General features: G+C 58.5%; 1 protein-coding gene across 2 annotated transcripts; it reads left to right on the forward strand.

Annotated features, from left to right (window-relative positions):
• Positions 1 to 1,415: 1,415 nt before the first annotated feature.
• On the forward strand, positions 1,416 to 17,493 carry GTF3C5 (general transcription factor IIIC subunit 5). 2 transcript variants are annotated; one of them, XR_006709764.1, is made up of 11 exons: positions 1,416 to 4,269; positions 6,401 to 6,620; positions 7,882 to 8,080; positions 11,052 to 11,247; positions 12,309 to 12,413; positions 13,509 to 13,623; positions 14,116 to 14,196; positions 14,381 to 14,478; positions 15,369 to 15,455; positions 16,114 to 16,256; positions 16,831 to 16,944. XR_006709764.1 is itself a non-coding variant. In XM_045467411.1 (11 exons), the coding sequence occupies exons 1-11, from the start codon at positions 4,123 to 4,125 to the stop codon at positions 16,983 to 16,985; spliced, it is 1,542 nt and encodes a 513-aa protein (XP_045323367.1). In that variant the 5' UTR covers positions 1,416 to 4,122; the 3' UTR covers positions 16,986 to 17,493. The 2 variants fall into 2 exon arrangements, 1 of the variants encoding a protein (XP_045323367.1); XM_045467411.1 differs by having other exon boundaries at positions 15,369 to 15,451; positions 16,831 to 17,493.
• Positions 17,494 to 18,001: the final 508 nt, after the last annotated feature.

Genomic DNA, 18,001 nt, shown 5'->3' on the forward strand with positions numbered 1-18,001 from the left:
ACCCTAGATGCATGAAACACTAGCTCCCCACTCGCTCTCCTCCCACAGCCCCTGGCAGCCAATGGTCTACTCTCTAGGTACTTCAGGTCAGTGGAATTAGACAGCTTTGGTCTTTTTGTCACTGGCTTCTTTCACATGGCAGAACATTCCCAAGGTTCGTTTATGTTGTAGCACGTGTCAGAATTTCCTTGCTTTTTTAAGGCTAATGTTCCATCGTAGGGGTGGACCACATTTTGCTCACCCATCATCTGTTGATGGACATTTGGATTGCTTCTGCATTTTGGACGTTTAAAAAGAATTTTTTATAACATGTATTCATTTTTGAAAGACAGAGAGAGACAGAGCGCAAATGGGGGAGGGCTGGACAGAGAGGGAGACACAGAATCCGAAGCAGGCTCCGGGCTCCGAGCTGTCAGCACGGAGCCCGACGCGGGGCTCGAACCCACAGACCGCGAGATTATGACCTGAGCCAAAGTCGGACGCTCAACCGACTGAGCCACCCAGGAGCCCCTCTGCTTTTTTTTTTTTTTTTAAAGGTTATTTATTTATTTTGAGAGGCAGAGAGCACGAGCAGGGGAGGAACAGAGAGAGAGAGGGAGAGAGAGAATCCCAACCAGGGATTCTGTCAGCGCAGAGCCTGATTCAAGGCTCAAACTCATGAACCGTGAGATCACGACCTAAGCCGAAATCAAGAGGCGGACACTTAACTGACTGAGCCACCCTGGTGCCCCATTCAAGACTCTGCTTTTAATTCCTTTGGGGGCACCTGGATGACTCAGTCACTTAGGCATCTGACTTCAGCTCAGGTCATGATCTCACAGTTCATGAGTTCGAGCCCCACATCAGGCTCTGTGCTGACAACTCAGAGCCTGGAGCCTCCGGATTCTGTGTCTTCCTCTCTCTCTGCCCCTGCCTGCCTCAAAAAGAAATAAAACTTTAAAAAACTGAATTCCTTCGGATATTTACTCAGAAGTGGGATTGTGGATTATGTGGTCATTTGACATTTAATTTTTTGAGACCCTGCCATACTTTTGCCCACAGTGGCTGCACATTTTCCATTCCTCTGCTGGAACCTTCCAGACTGGCTTCTGGCTCTGACTGCTAGACTACCTTTGGCCCTGGACCTTCATATCACAACACACCAGACAGGTGTCACGGAAGGTGCTAGAGTGTGTATGCCTGGGAGCCATTCCTACATAGGACGGCCGGCGACAGATGAACTGTCAGTACCCAGATGCGACTACGGACCACACATATGTATTCCACGCAATCCACACTGAACGTACTCCCAACGGGACTTCCCCTTTGTCAAGTCCCTTAAGTACCTGTGACCACTTCAATGCCTCCCAACACAAGGGCAAGTGGGATGGAGGGCAGGGTAGGTAGAAAGAGACAGTAGTCTTAACCGATTGCAGTTAAAATATCTTACTGTTTTAATTTTTATAAAAACAAACGCCCACGTGAACACAATGATAAGGCACCTCCCAGAGCCTTGCGAAAAGGTACCTGCAATCGAGGGGCCCTGATGTCTCCCATCCGGGTGCTAACCAGGCCCGACCTTGCTTAGCTTCCAAGATCAGACCAGATCCCGCCCGTTCAGGGTGGTATGGCCATAGACCCTGATATTTAAATTTTATTAGTGTCATTGTAAATTTGCCTCTGCCTGGCACATTTGTGAAACTATTTAACTTGGCAACCTAAACTCCATTTATGAACGACCTTTGAAGTTCAGTACTGTACTTAATTTTGCTTTGGGATGACAAGCTGCCTAGGGAGGGGAAGGCTCCTGGCGACAGTGGGTCCCACTTTCAGCTGAAAAGAAAACTGAAGCCTCTGAATAAACCCCACTTCCCGGGTCCCCATCGGTTGCAGCGGTGGGATTGTGCGGGGGAAATTCCTGGACTGGGGAGCGCGTGCAAGGGTGTAGAAGGGGCGTGGCCTCCCTGCGGTCGGACGTGATCGGAAGCTGCTGACCCCGGCTCAGCACAGGACTCCTGGGAAGCTCTGTTCCCTGCGCTCACAGCCCATCTCTCCTCCTTCGGCGGCCACTTCCCCTTCTTCCGGGTGTCATGGGCACCGATGACCACCAGGTGGCGACGTTGCCTGCGAGGACGCTCTGTCGCCATCGGGTGGTCAAAAGTGAACACTACTCCTTCTCTCCAATTCTAAGGCCGTAGGGAGAATCCAGCCCCCGCTGGAGAGGAGTTTAAACACCTGTGCGCTTCCCAGACTGACCCAGCGGCCCGGAAAGGAATATTGATTCGGGGGCCCACAGAAAACATTTTCCAAAGCCCTCCATGCCCTTCGCTAACACAGAATCAATAACCTCCCAAGCCCAGGGCTCCCCGTAGAAGGGGCTCCCCAGCCAGGACTCAGTATTGACTCGTGGGTACCAAATGCATGGGAGTCTGATATAACACACCGATTTATCGATTTACAATTGTAGGGAGGGGTTCAGTCCATATGCCATTTAGCGTCTCCCTTCTGGAAAATGGAACAAACCACCAGAAAACTGCTTGGTGAGCATGGAATGAGAACAAAAGGACACGAAAACCTTGAAGGAAATTGCATCTCAAGGCGTGAACAAATGTGGAGGATTGTCCCAGCCTCACTGCACTGAATCTTCTTTGGTGATAGCAAATGCACCAGTTCCTGCCAGAGAGGCAGGTCAGGGACTGCCAAGTCCTCACATGCGGGGGCCTTTCTTTCATTTTAGGGGACTCCTGGCTGGGTCTTCCAATTATAATATAATGACATATATTTCACACCCAGCTTACAGGTTTTTCTTTTTAAAATGCATTTAATGGCCTTTGCAGCCGTTTATGCAGCCTCCTTACATCCTCTAGAGCAATGAAGTAAATCTCCGTTTGATTTAAAAATCATTTCAGAAACCTAGGGTACCCACATCCAAGGGGTCCCCTGCTTTTTTTTTTTTTTTTTTTTTAATTCCTCCTAATATTCGCAAATCCAGCCCCTTCTTCCCATTCTCACTGCCACTTCCCTGGCCCCGGGCAGCATATCTTGCCTGGATTATGCAGCGTCTCAGTGGGTTTATCTGAGCGGGCTTCTGCCCTCTCTGATCCATTGTCTACACCACAGCTAGAGTCTTTTACATGCACAAGTCAGATCAAGCCACTCCCGGTATAAAACCCTTCAACATCGCACTCAGCCGACAGGTTGGACGCACACATTTTTAGGCTCTGTCTGGCATATGTCGACCTCTGACCCCTCCCTCAATGTCCCCCAGTCTGCTCCCTACAGTTTTGTCCTCTGTCACTTCCTGGAATGGGCCATGCCCCTCGCTTCAGGGTCTCCCACAGGGCCGCTCACTTCATGCTCCGCTCCTCTGTTAGGTTCTGAGTAGTTCCCAGCACACGGTAGGCGCTTAATAACTACGAAACGAGGGACTTCACGCCGCTTTCCGACCCGAGCTCCGGGGTTTTTCTGTGCGTGGACGTGAGGAGAGCATTCAAAGCGCAATGTCTTCACGCTGGCACTTCCAGGTCCACCTCCCCTCGCCGCCGGAGACTCCTCCCCGGAGCAGCCGGCAGGAGCGGGTGCCGGACCCCACGAAAACCCCTCGGCGTTCCAGTCCGGAAATCTACTCGGCGCAGGGACTGTCCGTCGCCGGAAGGCGGGCCGGAAGTCTGACTCGGGCCCGCCCCCGAGCCGTCATTGGAAGAAGCCCTAGGAAGGGGCGGGGACCCGGCCCAGTTCCGGCCCAGTTCTGGCTCTTCATTGGGTGAAACCTAAGAGCTAGTAGAAGGGGCGGAAGCTGGCTTCCCCCTGACGCTTCATTGGCTAAAAGCGAGAACTGGGCGGTGTCTTACAGTCCGAGTCCCTCTTGGGTTGCTGGGAGCGGCAAACCGTCGTCCCGCCCCTCGGGGTACTCTTCATCATTTTAAACACAGAATTGAGGACCAGGCGGTCGATCACCCCGAAACCTTGGGGCCTCCCCTCGGGCCTTTGCTCCCAGAGGCCTCGAGTCTCGCTAAGCCCAGGGATGTAGAGAGACGCGAGCAGCGAGGGAACCCGGAACAATTCTTTGGCGGAACCACTGCGAGAGGCCCCTAGGAACGCGTGGAGGGCCGGACCGCGACGAGCCGGACCAGACGTGCAGGGATGGCGGCGGCGGACGTGGGGCCAGGGACCGCGGTCCCCGTGGACCTGCGGCGCGAGCGACGCATGGTGTGCGTGGAGTACCCAGGCGTGGTGCGCGACGTGTCCAAGATGCTGCCGACTCTGGGCGGCGAGGAGGGCGTCTCCCGGGTGAGAAGCTGGGGTGGGAGGGGGAATCGCGCGGGGGGGGGGCGGAGTCGCGGGACCTCGGCGGGAGGGACCGCCCACGGAAGTGTGGTTTCCTTGGTAACGGCGCTTGAGCGGGGCGCTGGGCGGCCAGTGGGCGGGGACTTGCCTCGGAGTGGCGGGAGCGACGGGAGACCCTGAGAGGGGCGGGGTGTCCTTTCCGTCCCCTCCTCCCGGGAGCCGCAGCCTCGGCGGCGCAGCCCGAGCGCAGCTCAGCTGCAGCCTCCGCGGTGTGCTGGGCTGCCCTGTTCGCATTCACAGAGAAGACCCAAGCGCCGCGGATCAAGACCGCTGGCCAACGGGACAGGGGATGAAGTGTGTGGTTAGGGTTAAAGATAGTAATGGCTAGCAACTTCTTCGGTATCAGGCTCAGTTCCAGGTGCTTTACTGACGTCTGATCCAAATTAGAACCCTGCCCAGTAGCCACTGACGTTGTCCGCATTTTACAAGGAAACCGAGGCAATTTGTTTAGGGTCTGCAGGAAAATAAGGGAGCTGGGATGAATTCTTGCCTTGTGCAAGGCTCCGGGGAAGTGCTTTTCCCTGCACCAAATATTAACATGTCTCTTCTGTAGAGAGTCCTTCTCTGCCCTAATTAAAGTGGCCTTAGAGTTCATACCTGCCTCTTCAATCTGTTAATTGCAGTCTGAAATTGTGTTTTAACGCGTTTATTGTCCGTCTTGGTCGCTTGGCTCTGAGACCGTAAACTGCATGAGAGCAGGACTTGGTCTCTCTTGTTTACTTCTATAGTCCTAACATCCATAACAGTGCCTTCTTCCAAAATACTTGTCAGATGCGTGATTGAATCCCCACAACAATCCAGGGAGTTAGGTACCATTATTCCCACTTTTCAGATAAAGATACCAGGTAAGAAAAGCTGGGTCAAAAAACTCCCGCGTGGTGCAGTGGGGGTTTGAACTCCTGCATTTCTGCCCTCTGAAGTCTGAACTCTTACCTGCTGCTTCCTCCTCCTTAATGAATATTGAAAACCTGTCATTAAGCACAGGATGCCATAGAGGCTGTTAGTCACGTTTTGCTGTTTGATCCTGATTTATTGACTTTACTGTGGTACTGACAGAATCCTTACTGTCAGTAACCTCAGGGATATTTATAACCAACTACAACGAGAGCCTTTGAGAAGACACTGGTCATTGGTTCATTCTGTCAGTGCTTCTTGTGCACGTCCTCTGCCAGATCCATGTCTGGGGTTATTCCCAGCCTCGTGGTCTCATAGGCCAGTGTTTGGCGAGAAGGGATTCCTGAGGGTTGGGCCTCCTTTTAACCTTCTTTCCCTCCACGTTTCCTGAGCACCTCCTAAGGGCCAGGCTGTGTCCTTAGTGTTGGGGAGCCAGCAAACTAGAGAGCAGATGATCTGGGCTCAGTGAGCATCATTGGTGTTTTCATACGCACACAGCTGACACTACTCTTACCCTATGTGGGCGACACGTGCCGAGTGGTTACCATGACTTGGCAGACTGAGTGCATACAGCAGTCCTGCGAGGGGGTGCTGTTAGGACCTCGTTTTAAGGAGAACGAACCAAGACTTCAAAAGGAGGAGTGATACTTAGCCATATTTGTGCTTGTTCCTAGTTGATTCCATTTCCTTTGGACCTGGAAACATTTGCACGGAAGTCTGAATAGCAGGACCCTTTGGAGCAGGTAGTTCCTAGAGTAGGAAGGTCAAGACAAGCCACTCCCCCTGCCAGCCTCACTTCCTCCATGGTAAACTCAGGGATGAGAAGACACCCACACCCCCCCCACCCCCCGCCGCAGTCTTGCTGGGAGAGGTGCAAGACTGCCCACACCAAACAGGCATCTGCGAGGTGATGGCTTCACTTAACTGGTAGTTATTATCTCCAACTTTCCAGCCTCTCAGAAGGGAGAGACGATCCTCATTTTCTCTCCTACATAAAAAACAGATACCCAGATTTGAAAAATGGGTCTTCTGAGAACTAAAAGCTCAGAACGAAACATCAGCTTCCTGGCCCTTCCCTCGTCAGCTGGGTCACCGTCAGGCTTTTGTTGAGACAGGAGCAGCTCCCTGCCAGCTGCTTAGGCGGTCACTGCTTCACTGTCTTCCTTGGCCTTTGCCACAGATCTACGCAGACCCCACCAAGAGGCTGGAGCTGTACTTCCGGCCCAAGGACCCTTACTGCCACCCGGTATGCGCCAACCGCTTCAGTACCAGCAGCCTGCTGCTGCGGATCAGGAGGAAGACGAAGCGACAGAGGGCGGTGCCGGGTCCTGGGGCCCACCCCGAGGTCGCATTCGACATCGAGATGCTTGGCATCATCTCCACCATTTATAAATTTCAAGGTAACTGCAGCTTACTGCATTGGCCTATTTCAGGACCTGTGCCCACACTCCGGCAGGTACTCTGTGGCTCATCCACACGGTGAAGAGGGCCATATATGCTCAGGAATCGGGTGGGGCATGAGCGGAGCGGGACAGTGCGGGCCGTGGACTGTGGGCTCACTGCTGTTCCACCTTCTGCATTCTTAAGAAGAGCTCGATTCTATGAGTAGTCTTTTAATTTTTAAGGCCATTTTGTAGGGCCAAATAAAGCTGATTAGCAGGCCTCCAATTTTTGACCCTCAGGGTTATGGAAACTTCCCTAAGGCTTGACCCCCTGCCGGTCTTGCCTCCTGTCTGAAGCCTTCCCAGATCACCTCAGCCCCTTGGGACCTCATGTTCCTTTGAACTCTTGGCCAATTGGGTGTGTCCCGTGGGGCCCTCAATCCAGTTTGCTACCCATAGGGAGCCCCAGTGAGGAGGCAGTAAGGGATGGGATGAGGAGGGCGAGTAAGGAACAGCAAGTCTGTTTGGGTGGGTAGCTTGGCTTCCCTCAGCCTCGGGCTCTCGTGCAAACAGTGTGGGGCCCTGGTTCCTTAGGCCCTCGTGGAGGGTCCGGGTCAGGGGTGCCGTGAAGGGGCTGGTTCGCGCACACGGGAGGCACTTGGCAGGTTACTAGCCGAGCCTTAGGAACGTGTGGTTGCAGCTGCAGTTCTAGGAGAGAATCTGACCAGAATAAAGATTGAGAAGGAAGAGGGGGCTAGAAAGTGGCAAGAAACGAAACCAGGGCCTGGGACCCCTGCGTTGGGCATTTTGAACGTCAGTCTTTCCGGTGGAACGTGGTAGTCACCGAAGAGGGCCGTCCTTCCTGGGGCAGGGTCTTCCGTGATTCATCTTCTGTCTGTGTACTTGAGCCAGCACCCCTTGGCTCAGCAGCACCGCCCCACCCGGGAGCTCGTGGGAGGTACAGCATCCCGCAGTGTTCGGCAGGGTCCCCAGTGAGGCGTGTGCACGTTACGTACGTTTCAGGAAGCATGGACCCAGACCGTAGCCTCACGTCCCACATAAGCCCTCAGCCCCTCCGCGTGAGTCCAGGTGCGCAGAGTCAAGGGCACAGAAGCTTCCGGAAGGGTGTCCTTTCGGCTCCCGCCAGCATTGCCTGGCAACGCCCACCGCACGGCTCCCTCGACGCCTCCCAAGAAGACGTGGGTGTGGGTGCGTAGCAGCTGCCAGTTCCTGGGAGGGGGTAAGAGGGTGTCCGCCATCTGGCCCCCTGTCTTTCCAGGAATGTCCGACTTCCAGTACTTGGCTGTGCACACGGAGGCGGGCGGCAGGTGCGTGTCTATGTATGACAAAGTGCTCATGCTAAAGCCTGAGAAGGAGAGTTTCTTCCACCAGGAGCTGCCGCTCTACATCCCCCCGCCCATCTTCTCTCGGCTGGACACCCCGGTGGACTATTTCTACCGACCGGAGACACAGCACCGGTAAGCCCCACCCCCCCACCCCCACTACGGCATCAGGGTTCAGAGCAAGGGCCCTGCGGTCACAGGGCCTGGGTCTGAGGCTCACATCTGCCACTCACGAGTCAGGCAGCCAACACTGCTGGCTTCGCTCAAGCCCGTGGCTCCAGTGCCTCGAGACACAGAGCAGCCGGTGACTGTGCCCCAGCTGGAGGCCTCGCTCCGAACTCCCCGCACCATGGAGAGTGAATCAGGATGTCACCCTCAGCCTTGAAGTCCCATCCCCAAAAGCATGAAACACTTAGAAGGGTGAGTGCCTGGCAGAGTTTGGTAGAATAGGCAAGTGACCAGTCCATTCGTAGGGAGGTGGCTAATGGAATCACAGCCCTTCTGTGCCAGGGAGCCCCACGTGGCCTCAGACAGCAGGCTCGTGGACTGACGTGGCATTTGCCCAGGGTACCTCGCTCTGTGAAGAAAGCAGGCGTAGGAGCACGTCCTATAGCATGAAAGTAAGCTGTGGCATGATCTAGAAATCTAGAAAGATCTGGAAGATTGGGCCCAGAGCAGTTATCTCTAGAAGGTGAGAGAATGTTCTTTCCTCACTAACTCTTGCCATCAACAAGCACTGACTGCCTGTTGTGGCCCGGGGCGCTCCTCGGAGCCTGCGTCAGCGTCAGCCGAGAACAGCACAGCACATAGGAGGTCCTGTGCTGGGCGGGGCCGGGAGCTGGATGGAACACAAGCAGATGATGAGTGAGCAAGGGGCCCGTGGCCTGGTGCACGTCTCAGAGGAGATCAAAGGGGTGTGGGTCATAAGGGGCAGTGAGTGGGCTGAGGGCTGGGGGCCCTCAGAGGGGCTGGCATTTGAAACAGACCTGGGCGATGACACAGCTGGGTACGTGAAGATCCAGGGAGAACGTTCTAGAACAGAGGATTGGCACATGCAGAGTGGTCACAGAGTGAGCCTGGGGGCGTGGTAGGGGTGAGAGTCTCATGGGCCATGGTAAGGGGCCTAGATTTGGTCCAAAGGAGAAGGTATGTCCTCTTCCTTTAACAAAATACGGAGAGTTCCAGACATAGCCCAAAGTAGTGAGAATTGTCTAGTGGAGGCCGGGCTGCGGTAGCAGCTTCAGCGGCTGGCACCGGTCTGCTGCTTGCCCGAGCTCGAGCCCCAGCCTGGCAGCGCGGCCTCGAGAACGCACCCTGCGTGCCTCCTGCGGGGAAGGGCTTGTTTTCTGACATGACCCTGCTGAACCTGCCGCTCGCCTTCCATGTTCCCCAGCACCTTCCGGCACCGGTCCGCTCGCAGTCTCCCCAGCCAGAAGCGGGCCACGCGGCAGCCTCTTCGCGGCCCTCGGCCTGTTGGATCCGTAGCCCCCACTCCCTCCTGACCGCAGGAGCAAGTGGTGGTTAGATGGGCAAAACGTGACAGAAACGTGGAAGCGGAAAGGGTCAGCCGCGCCCTCCCGGCCCGCAACCCTCCACATGGGATGATGGAGTTTTCCGTGTGTGTGTTCTAGTCGGCTGTCCTTGGCACAGGAGTTTTAGGGGAGAGACCATGTGCATATTTCTGAAACGTTCTGATTATTTTTATCCCACAAGCATTTTACTCTCAGAGTCAGAGACGGACAAAATACACAGAAGAAGAAGATAGGCCTTCTGCACTGCTGGCCCTGGCTGGCAGTGGCTGAGTCACCCTCTGTCCCCTAGGGCCAGTAGGCAGCTGCTCTGAAGCTTCTGACGGGGTGATAAGGGAGGAAGGCTGGCCGCCATGTGGTTTATCGATTTTCCAGCAAATGGAAAGAACCTGCCTTTCTTCCCAGGGCCCCCATCGATCTTTCTGCCCTGCTGGCCCCTCTGTGGGTCCAGGGAGGTCCGGCTTCCTACAGGACGACGGGCAGAGGAAGGCTGGCCTGACGGGGGTCCCTCGTCCTTGAGGAAGTTAGCAGGGAGTCCTTTCCCTGTGCTGACGGGCCCCGGCGGGCAGCCGCTCCTTGCTGTGCTCTGGCGGTGGGCTGCCAGGGCTGGAGTGAGCCGCCACCCGTGCCTTCCCTCTTGGGAGTGGTCAGGGTCTCGAGGGGTAGCCTTGAAAAGCGGGTGATGTTGTACCTGTTCAGGATGGTTCCTAATGGAGTCACGTTACAAAAAAAGGCACAGACTTGCTCCTGTCTTTGTAATTGTGTTTTCCAGTGTGAAAAATCACTCTGTTCCTTGTAAGTATACAGATGGTTTGTACTCGTGTAGAAAATGAAGGTAAAATGGAAACAAATTTAAAAGGTAGCAATCGCCTGAATGAACACCTATGATGTCCAGGCCCACTTTAAAATGCATTTCAGAAGAATCTCGGGGTTTGGGGTGAGGTACAGATGCGACGGCAGTCACTGTCGGAGCTCGTGCTGGATTGCGGGGCTTCTGGAGGCTGTTCTCCCTGCTTTCGCCTAGGCTTGACATTCGTGACCTCCCCCCTCAGCGACACAGCCGGGCCTGGTGCCCAGCGAGAGACCTGAGCAGACGTGGCGTTAGAATGCTCACTCACTTCCAGCCTCTGTGCTGTGTGATGGTAGTTCGGTAACGTCCGTCTTCCCTGCACCTGCCTGTTGCAGAGATGCTTCTGGGCCGAACGTGCTCTTTCGGAGGGAGGCAGGACAGGCGTCACGGGGCCCCTGGCCAGCCTCCCCGGGTGGGAGTCCCGGCTCTGTCCGCACGAGCCCTGACTCCAGGCGGCTTTCTGGCTGCTGTCGGTTACCTCGTAGGAAATCGGTTCCTTCCTTGTGCAATTGTTTTGGGGTTAAATGAGCGAATCATAAAAGCGTGGCTGTTGCCTGACAGCTGATCAGCCGTGTCCTGAGTGGCCGCGCCTTTCCCTGACCTCACTGCTCCGCCTGACGGGCAGGCGGCTGGCGTCACAGCCCGGGGGGCTCCCTGCCTGGTCCGGTCAGGCCCGTGCCTGGGGTCTCCTCGGCACCCGGGCCCACGCCAGCTCTCTCTGCCCCAGGGAAGGCTACAACAACCCCCCCGTCTCAGGCGAGAACCTGATCGGCCTGAGCAGGGCCCGGCGCCCCCACAATGCCATCTTCGTCAACTTTGAAGAGGACGAGGTGCCCGTGCGGCCCCTGGAGGCTGCAGTGCAGACGTGGAGGAGGATCTCCACCAACCCGGTGGACCGGAAGGTGGAGGAGGAGCTGAGGAAGGTGAGCTCGGGCGGCCTCCTCGCGGACGGCCCCCCCCCCCCCCCACCATCCCTCATCATTTTGCCTTCGGCTGTGCTGACTTTTTAAAACCGGTTCGTCGGCACGTGGGAGCTTTTCACCTCCAGATGTCACACGTCAAAGCCACGCCGGCACAAGCCGGTCCCTTGGGGGCGCTAAGCAATCGGTACCTCGTCTGCTTGTGACTTCACAGTGGCGCCCGGGTTTGGGAAGCCTTCGTTGGAGCAAGAAACCACAGGGAGCACCTCCTGTGCTTCATCCCCAGCGTGCTGGAGGGGACCGAGTGGCCTTCTGCCCGTCCCCTGGCTGGCAGGTCCTGGGAGAGCCGTGGGGCCTCTCACTCCTGCCTCTACGGGCACAGACGGCAGGTTCTCAGTGAGACCACGTTGCTGCTGGTCGAGGCTCACCTCTTCCCTTGCTGAAGCAGACTGTTCCCTTGGGGTTTTTTTCTTAAAGAGACGGTGTGGACGGACACCTTTCTAGCGGTCACTGGTCGCTGGAGGCGGTACCTGGGGGACCGCTGTCCGAGGCCCTTCCGTGTTCTCTGGACACAGTCCAGTCCGCAGCCTGGCGTAGGGCGCTTCCAGCCCTGGCCCTGCCATGCACCAGCCACACTGGCCTCCTGCGGTCCTCTCTTGGGCCCGGCCGTCCGCTTCGGCCTTTACGATAGCCCAGCTCAGGCTCCACCCTCTAGGCTGGAGCTGCTTGGGGTCCCAGGACACTGGCGTGTCCCCCTCTTGGCCCTGCCCTGGCTTCTTTGTTCATCTGCCTCCCCCACTGCCCTGTGAGCTGCATGAGGACAGAGACCGTGTCTTTCGTGGTCATTTCCGGACACAGAGGTCCCGCAGCCACACCTGACCTGTGCTGGGTGTGGCCAGGCCCAGAGGCTGCCGTGTGCTTGTCAGCAGCCGCTCTCTGCCAGCTCCTCCCCCAAAGGGTCTGCTGGGGGCCGGGCCAGTCCGGAGAGGCAGAGCCGGTGGGGGGGAGGGGCGGGAGGCTGCTGGTGTTCATCCCGGTCTCTGCCTTGACCCCCCCTCCCCCAGCTGTTTGAAATCCGTCCCATCTGGTCACGTAACGCTGTCAAGGCCAACATCAGCGTCCACCCTGACAAGCTCAAGGTTCTGCTGCCCTTCGTGGCCTATTACATGGTGAGTGTCTGCCCAGCCTGGCACCTTGGGTCCCGCCAGGATTGCCCTGATCTCTGCTGTGACCTCCCAGAGCCACGGCAAAGCTGGCGGCTCTGTCCTGGTGCCCCCGGGAGGCCTGTTACAGCCCCAGGCAGGTCCCCTACAGCCTCCTCAGCAATGCTAGCCGTCCCTCGGCGATTTTAGGATTAGAGAGTAATCGCATAACTTCTGAATAAAGGGATTGTATGCTTTTAAACGATCTCACATCGAGAACCTTCTAAGGACCAGGCGCTGGGTTAAATGCTGTGTACCTGTTACATCCTTTGTTCTTCCCTGGGGGGTGGCAACAGGATTCCCTTCTTCCTCTGAGGCAGAGCCAAGGCTCAGAGAGGTGCCTCGATGTGCCAGGGTCCTGTAGCCAGCACGTGACACAGCCACTGGGACCCCAGCCTGTTGGGCTGCAGAGACCAGGCTCCCTAACCACAGGGCCCCCAGCCTTGGCTCATTCTACCCGGGCAGAGTGGGGTGGGGGTGGGGCAGACCCACCTTGGACTCGGTCCAGGAGGGCACGGAGATGAGGTGTCATTACTGAGGTTGCCAAAGGTGCTGGAGGAAGGCGTCCTACCTGCCCAGGGTCCCCACTTGAAGCACTGGGAGGCAAGCCTGAGATGTGACCATAACAGCGATGACAGATGGGGCACGAAGAAGGCTCATCCCTCCTGTGCTTGGACCCCAGACTTCAGAGAGTGGCTGTCTGTCTTTTAGTATAGGCTTTCTAGACATAAGGGCTTCAGGAGTACTGTTTGGGGACAGTATATCCTGTCCATTAGGATGGCAGTAACATTTATTGGGCACTTACTATGTGCCAGGCACCGTGGTGAAGGCTCCCGGGTCATCATCTCATTTAATCCTCACAGAAACAATGGAAAAGGGGGCTCCTGTCCTCTCGAACAGGAAGACCCAAGTGGCCTGCCCAAGGTGACAGAGCTGTACCCGGCAGAGCCAGGGTGGGGTTCCAGAGCTGTGTCCCCAACTCATGTCCCCCCAGGCCTACATCTCTGAGGGAGCCAGGGACCAGCCTTGGCCCCACCCCACACTCCTGCCTTTTGTCCCCAGATAACAGGCCCCTGGAGAAGCCTGTGGATCCGATACGGGTATGATCCCCGAAAAAACCCAGATGCCAAAATTTATCAAGTCCTTGACTTCCGAATCCGTTGTGGAATGAAATACGGTAAAAATTACTAACACCTTGGTTTTCTTTCCCTCTCTCAATGTCTTTTTTTCTACAGCATTCTCTTCTGTAATGGGAGTGTATCCCTATGGCGAAGATAAAAAAGTCTTTTCCTCCTGGGTGAGATCTCTGCAGAATAGCAGAGAGATGGGGATCCCAGCCTGGGTCCCAGCTCCACCGTTGGCCTTCGAGCCGCTAAACTCGTTATCCGTGCACTCGGTCCCTCCCCCTGTTCTGGTTCCTGCGGTGGGGGCCGGGCACCCGATACCGCCTGGTCCCCAGGCCTGCAGTGAGGCACCGCATGCAGAGCGCCAGCACGCAGTCCCGTGTGGTCGATGCCGTAAGGGTGGCCGCTGGGGCCTGGGGGCCTGGAGTCCCCTTCTCAGGAGCCGGCCCCAGCGAACCCTGGTGTGCGACTAGCGCAAAGCCACTTCTGATCGCCAGGAGGGCCCTGCACCCGCATGCACCCGACACGCCCTTCCTCGTCCGCAGGTTACGCCCCGAGTGATATGCCTGTCAAGGCCAAGCGCAGCACCTACAACTACAGCCTCCCCATCACTGTCAAAAAGATGCGTAAGTGCCCGGCTCGCCCTGTGGATCAGGCTGATTGGCCCTCACGGAGACGCTGAGGGAGGTGGGCATCACCATGCTGGGGTGGGGTGGGGTACGGTGGGGCTTCCCAAGGGGCCAGCGCTCCAGGAGGGGTGGGGAGAAACGTCCTCCCGGATTCCAAAGTATTGTTGCTGTCCCCTTGCAGCCAGCCAGCTCGTCACCATGCACGACCTGAAGCAGGGCCTGGGCCCGTCAGGGACAGGTGGCACGCGGAAATCGACCTCTAACAAGTACAAGCTCAAGGTGGGTGCCCCTGAGCCCCAAAGAAGAGCATCCGCCTGCCCGGTTGGGGGTGCGGTGGACCGTGGAGAGGAGGCACCCCCCTCGTGCAGGCCAGATGCGCGCACACACACTCGCACATAACGCTCGTCTCCCAGGTCGAGGCCACCAGGAGGGGCTTTGACCGAGGCAGCTCTTCCCACTTGGTGCCTCTGCACAGCTCCCAGCTTCCAGGATGGCCTTGGGGAGCACAGTGAGAGCTCAGGGTGTGAGCCGCCCAGCCCCGGGGGCCTTGAGCATCTGGGCAAAGAGGCAGTGGCCGGTGTCAGCGGGGAGCGCAACACCGGCAGCTGTGCGTGGCTGCCCTTCGTGAGCCCATGGCCGCCACCTGGACCGGCCCGGCGGGGCGGGTGCCCACACGCACGCGGGGCCACGGCAGACCACCTGGCCCCGCTGTGGGGGGCTCATGGGCTTACGGGGTCCTTGGCTCACCGGACGTGGGATTCCGTGGGCCTCCCGCCCACTCGGGCTGCTGTGAGTTGCACCCCCAGCCTCGGCTCAGCTGTCTCGTAGGGGACACGTGCCAGGGGCACGTGCAGCAGAGGCGGGGAGGGCGGGCAGCATGCAGGGCAGCAGAACAGGACCGGTTGGTAGGAGGCGGTGAGGAATGAGGGCGCACCGCGAGGGCCCACGAAGCTGGCACGACAGCCCGCGCCATACCGCGGCCGGCCACGCAGGCGGCTCAGGGTCGCGGGGGCCGGGGGACCCCTCCTGGGGAGTCGGAGCCTCTGCGCGCCTACTCCCGGCCTCTGGCCTGTCTGCGCCGCCTGAGTCCAGGGGAAGAGCCGGGCCCGCCGGGTGCGGACTGGCCGGGGCGAGCTCCGACCCACCTTCCCGCCCTGTCCTCTCCCCAGGACTCGGTCTACGTCTTCCGGGAGGGGGCCCTGCCGCCCTATCGCCAGATGTTCTACCAGTTATGTGACCTGAATGTGGAAGAGTACGTACGTGAAGGGGCCCTGAGACGCCAGGGTGAGGAGGGCGGGGCTCGGGACCAAGGTGTCCCGAAGCTGTTCCGCTCGGCCCGTCTCGGCGGGAAGCCCCGTCCAGGGCGGTGGGCACCACGGGGCTCCCGCGTCAGCCTGGCGGCCGCCGGGAACCATTTCCGGGGTCCGCCTGGGCTGCACCTCTGAGCTGCGGTGCCGGGCTGGGCGCCGACGTGTCTTGCGGTTGAGTCTTGGGCCTCTCCCTCCTCTGCCCCCGTGGAGGTCTAGGACCCGGTGCCTGATCCTCCCCAGCGGACCAGAATCCCAGGAGCCTTTCACCCAGTTCTTACGGTGTTTAAAGAAGGGGTGGGGGGAGCTGGGATGGGAAGAGACGGGAGCACGTCAGACACGGCCTGAAATCTGGTGAGGGCCGGGGGGTCTCACAGGAGAGCGTGCGCGGCCGCATCCCGCTTTGTGCGCACCTTGGGGTCGGGGGCCACGCCGGTTAAGGACCTTGGCTGGGAGTGTCCAGTGTCCCATGGGTGTTCGGTCCTGTGCTCACGCCCCCGCGCGGCCGTCCGAGTGCTGTTTTTCCAGGCACGGCCCCACCTCTGCCAAACCCTTACGGCACCTGTGGGCAGAAAGCCCACCCGAGACGCCGTGTCCTGACCCCCAGGTTACAGAGAATCATTCACCGCAACGACGGGGCCGAGAACTGCTGCACAGAGCGAGATGGCTGGTGCCTCCCCAAGACCAGTGACAACCTGAGGGACACCATGTCCCTCATGATCCGGCAGACCATCCGCTCCAAGAGGCCTGGTGAGAGCCGATACGGGGTAAAGGGATGCCCCGCTCTGGGGACAGAGCAAGTCTCCCTAGCGGACCCATCCCCCAAGAAATTGCACCCGGGTGGAATCGTCCCACCCCCCGCCAGGAGCCGGTCCCCCGGCCTGCCCACCAGGTCTCCACGGGTGGGAGTCACGGTGCTCAGCCTGGGGGCTAAGGCAGGAGACGGGCCCGGAGGACCGGGCTGGAGCAGGGCTGGTGCTGCCATCGGAGCCACCGCTTTGTGCCCTGACACCACCCTCCCTCTTCCAGCCACGTGTGGGCACGTTCGGCCTGTCTTCTTGCACTCGGAGAGCAGGGGCAGTGGGTGTGGGGGGGGGTGTGAGGAAGAGGAGTGGGCACTCCTGGTCTGCGGGTGTGATGAGGGGTGGGGGAGAGTGCGCCCCCAGAGCGGCTTCCTCAGGGCTTGAGCCCAGCCGCCCATAAGTGTCAGTAGGCCTCCAGGAGCCTGATTGCTGGTCTGGAGGCTGGGACCACCAGTAGCTGGGCTGGGGGACACCGGGGAAGCCTGTGCTGGGACACACACGGCCTTGTCTCCCGGCCCCAGCTCTCTTCTCCAGCCCGACCAAGGCTGATGGCGGGAAAGAACAACTGACGTACGAGTCTGGGGAAGACGAGGACGAGGAGGAGGAGGAGGAGGACTTCAAGCCATCCGACGGCAGTGAGAACGAGATGGAGACCGAGATTCTGGACTACGTGTGACGCAGACCTACAGCCACGGCTGGGCCTCCTTGATCAGACGAGACTGGTAACGGTGCCAGGACAAGCCGTGGCTCCCCAGTGTTGCCCACAGCAACCAGAACGGCCCTAGGAGACCCCTCAGAGGAAAGCTGGGACCCCGGCACTGGGTGCCATTGACCCTGGTCCTGCCCATCTGCCCCAGACACCTGCTGCTCCGGGATGCCCTCTGGCCCGGGGTGCCTGGGGACACCTCCAGAGGTTGTGACCTGGCTCTGTGCAGCTGTGAGCCAGCCCGGTGTCCAATGGGCTGAGCCAATGGCCACCACCTCTCTATGGCTGAGAACAGCTGGCGGTGGAGACGATGTGGCCTGAAGACGCTGCTCTTGCCTTGGAGGTTATGGCTGATGGCAGTCCTGGCGTAAGGAAACTATTCCGCGGTCACAGACGGGCGAAGACGGCCCTTGCATTTGGATCCCATCAGCCTGGGGCCCAGCTGGAATCGTCCCGATCAAATACACTTTCCCAAGGAGTCTTGGTGTCTCAGTGGAGGCGGGGGGGGGGGTGGCGGATCGGAGCCACAGCGGAGTTTCCTCTGGAGGTCGGGTGACTGCGGCTCAAGTACGTACGCGTCAGGCCGCAGACGGTCCCGCAGCCTCGAGCCGATCCCTTACTGCTTCTAACGGGCGTGTTCTTGAGAGGCTCGTGGGGAAACCGACCCTGTTGCCTCTGAGCTCCCTGCTGTGTAGCCAGAGGGGGTGTGTGTTCCTGGTGGGGCCGAGGCTGCCCTCCCTGGGGAGCACTCCCTCCCGTGCGGGCCGCCGTGCTGCAGGGATGCGTCCAGTTGCCCCCTCCATCAGCCTGCAGACCGGGCCACCTGGTGTGACAAGTCCCTAAGTCACTTTGACTCTAAAGTCAGGTGCCTCCGGTAAGCCTCAGTCTGCTGACCAGGCTCCTGGGCAGCCCCCTCGGATGACAGATCACGAGCCCCAGTGGCTCACAGTTGGCCTAAAGTGGCCAGTCCTGGGAACCTGCCTTCT

Source organism: Leopardus geoffroyi, chromosome D4 (assembly GCF_018350155.1).
Source record: "Leopardus geoffroyi isolate Oge1 chromosome D4, O.geoffroyi_Oge1_pat1.0, whole genome shotgun sequence".
NCBI classification, from domain to species: domain Eukaryota; kingdom Metazoa; phylum Chordata; class Mammalia; order Carnivora; family Felidae; genus Leopardus; species Leopardus geoffroyi.

What these genes read in the sequence shown, in the direction of transcription:
- GTF3C5 (XM_045467411.1), top strand. Translation starts at nt 4,123, where the DNA reads ATGGCGGCGGCGGACGTGGGGCCAGGGACCGCGGTCCCCGTGGACCTG. An exon ending in CCTTCGTGGCCTATTACATG is followed by an intron (nt 12,414 to 13,508) that starts GTGAGTGTCTGC and finishes TTTTGTCCCCAG; the next exon opens with ATAACAGGCCCCTGGAGAAG. An exon ending in CATCCGCTCCAAGAGGCCTG is followed by an intron (nt 16,257 to 16,830) that starts GTGAGAGCCGAT and finishes TCCCGGCCCCAG; the next exon opens with CTCTCTTCTCCAGCCCGACC.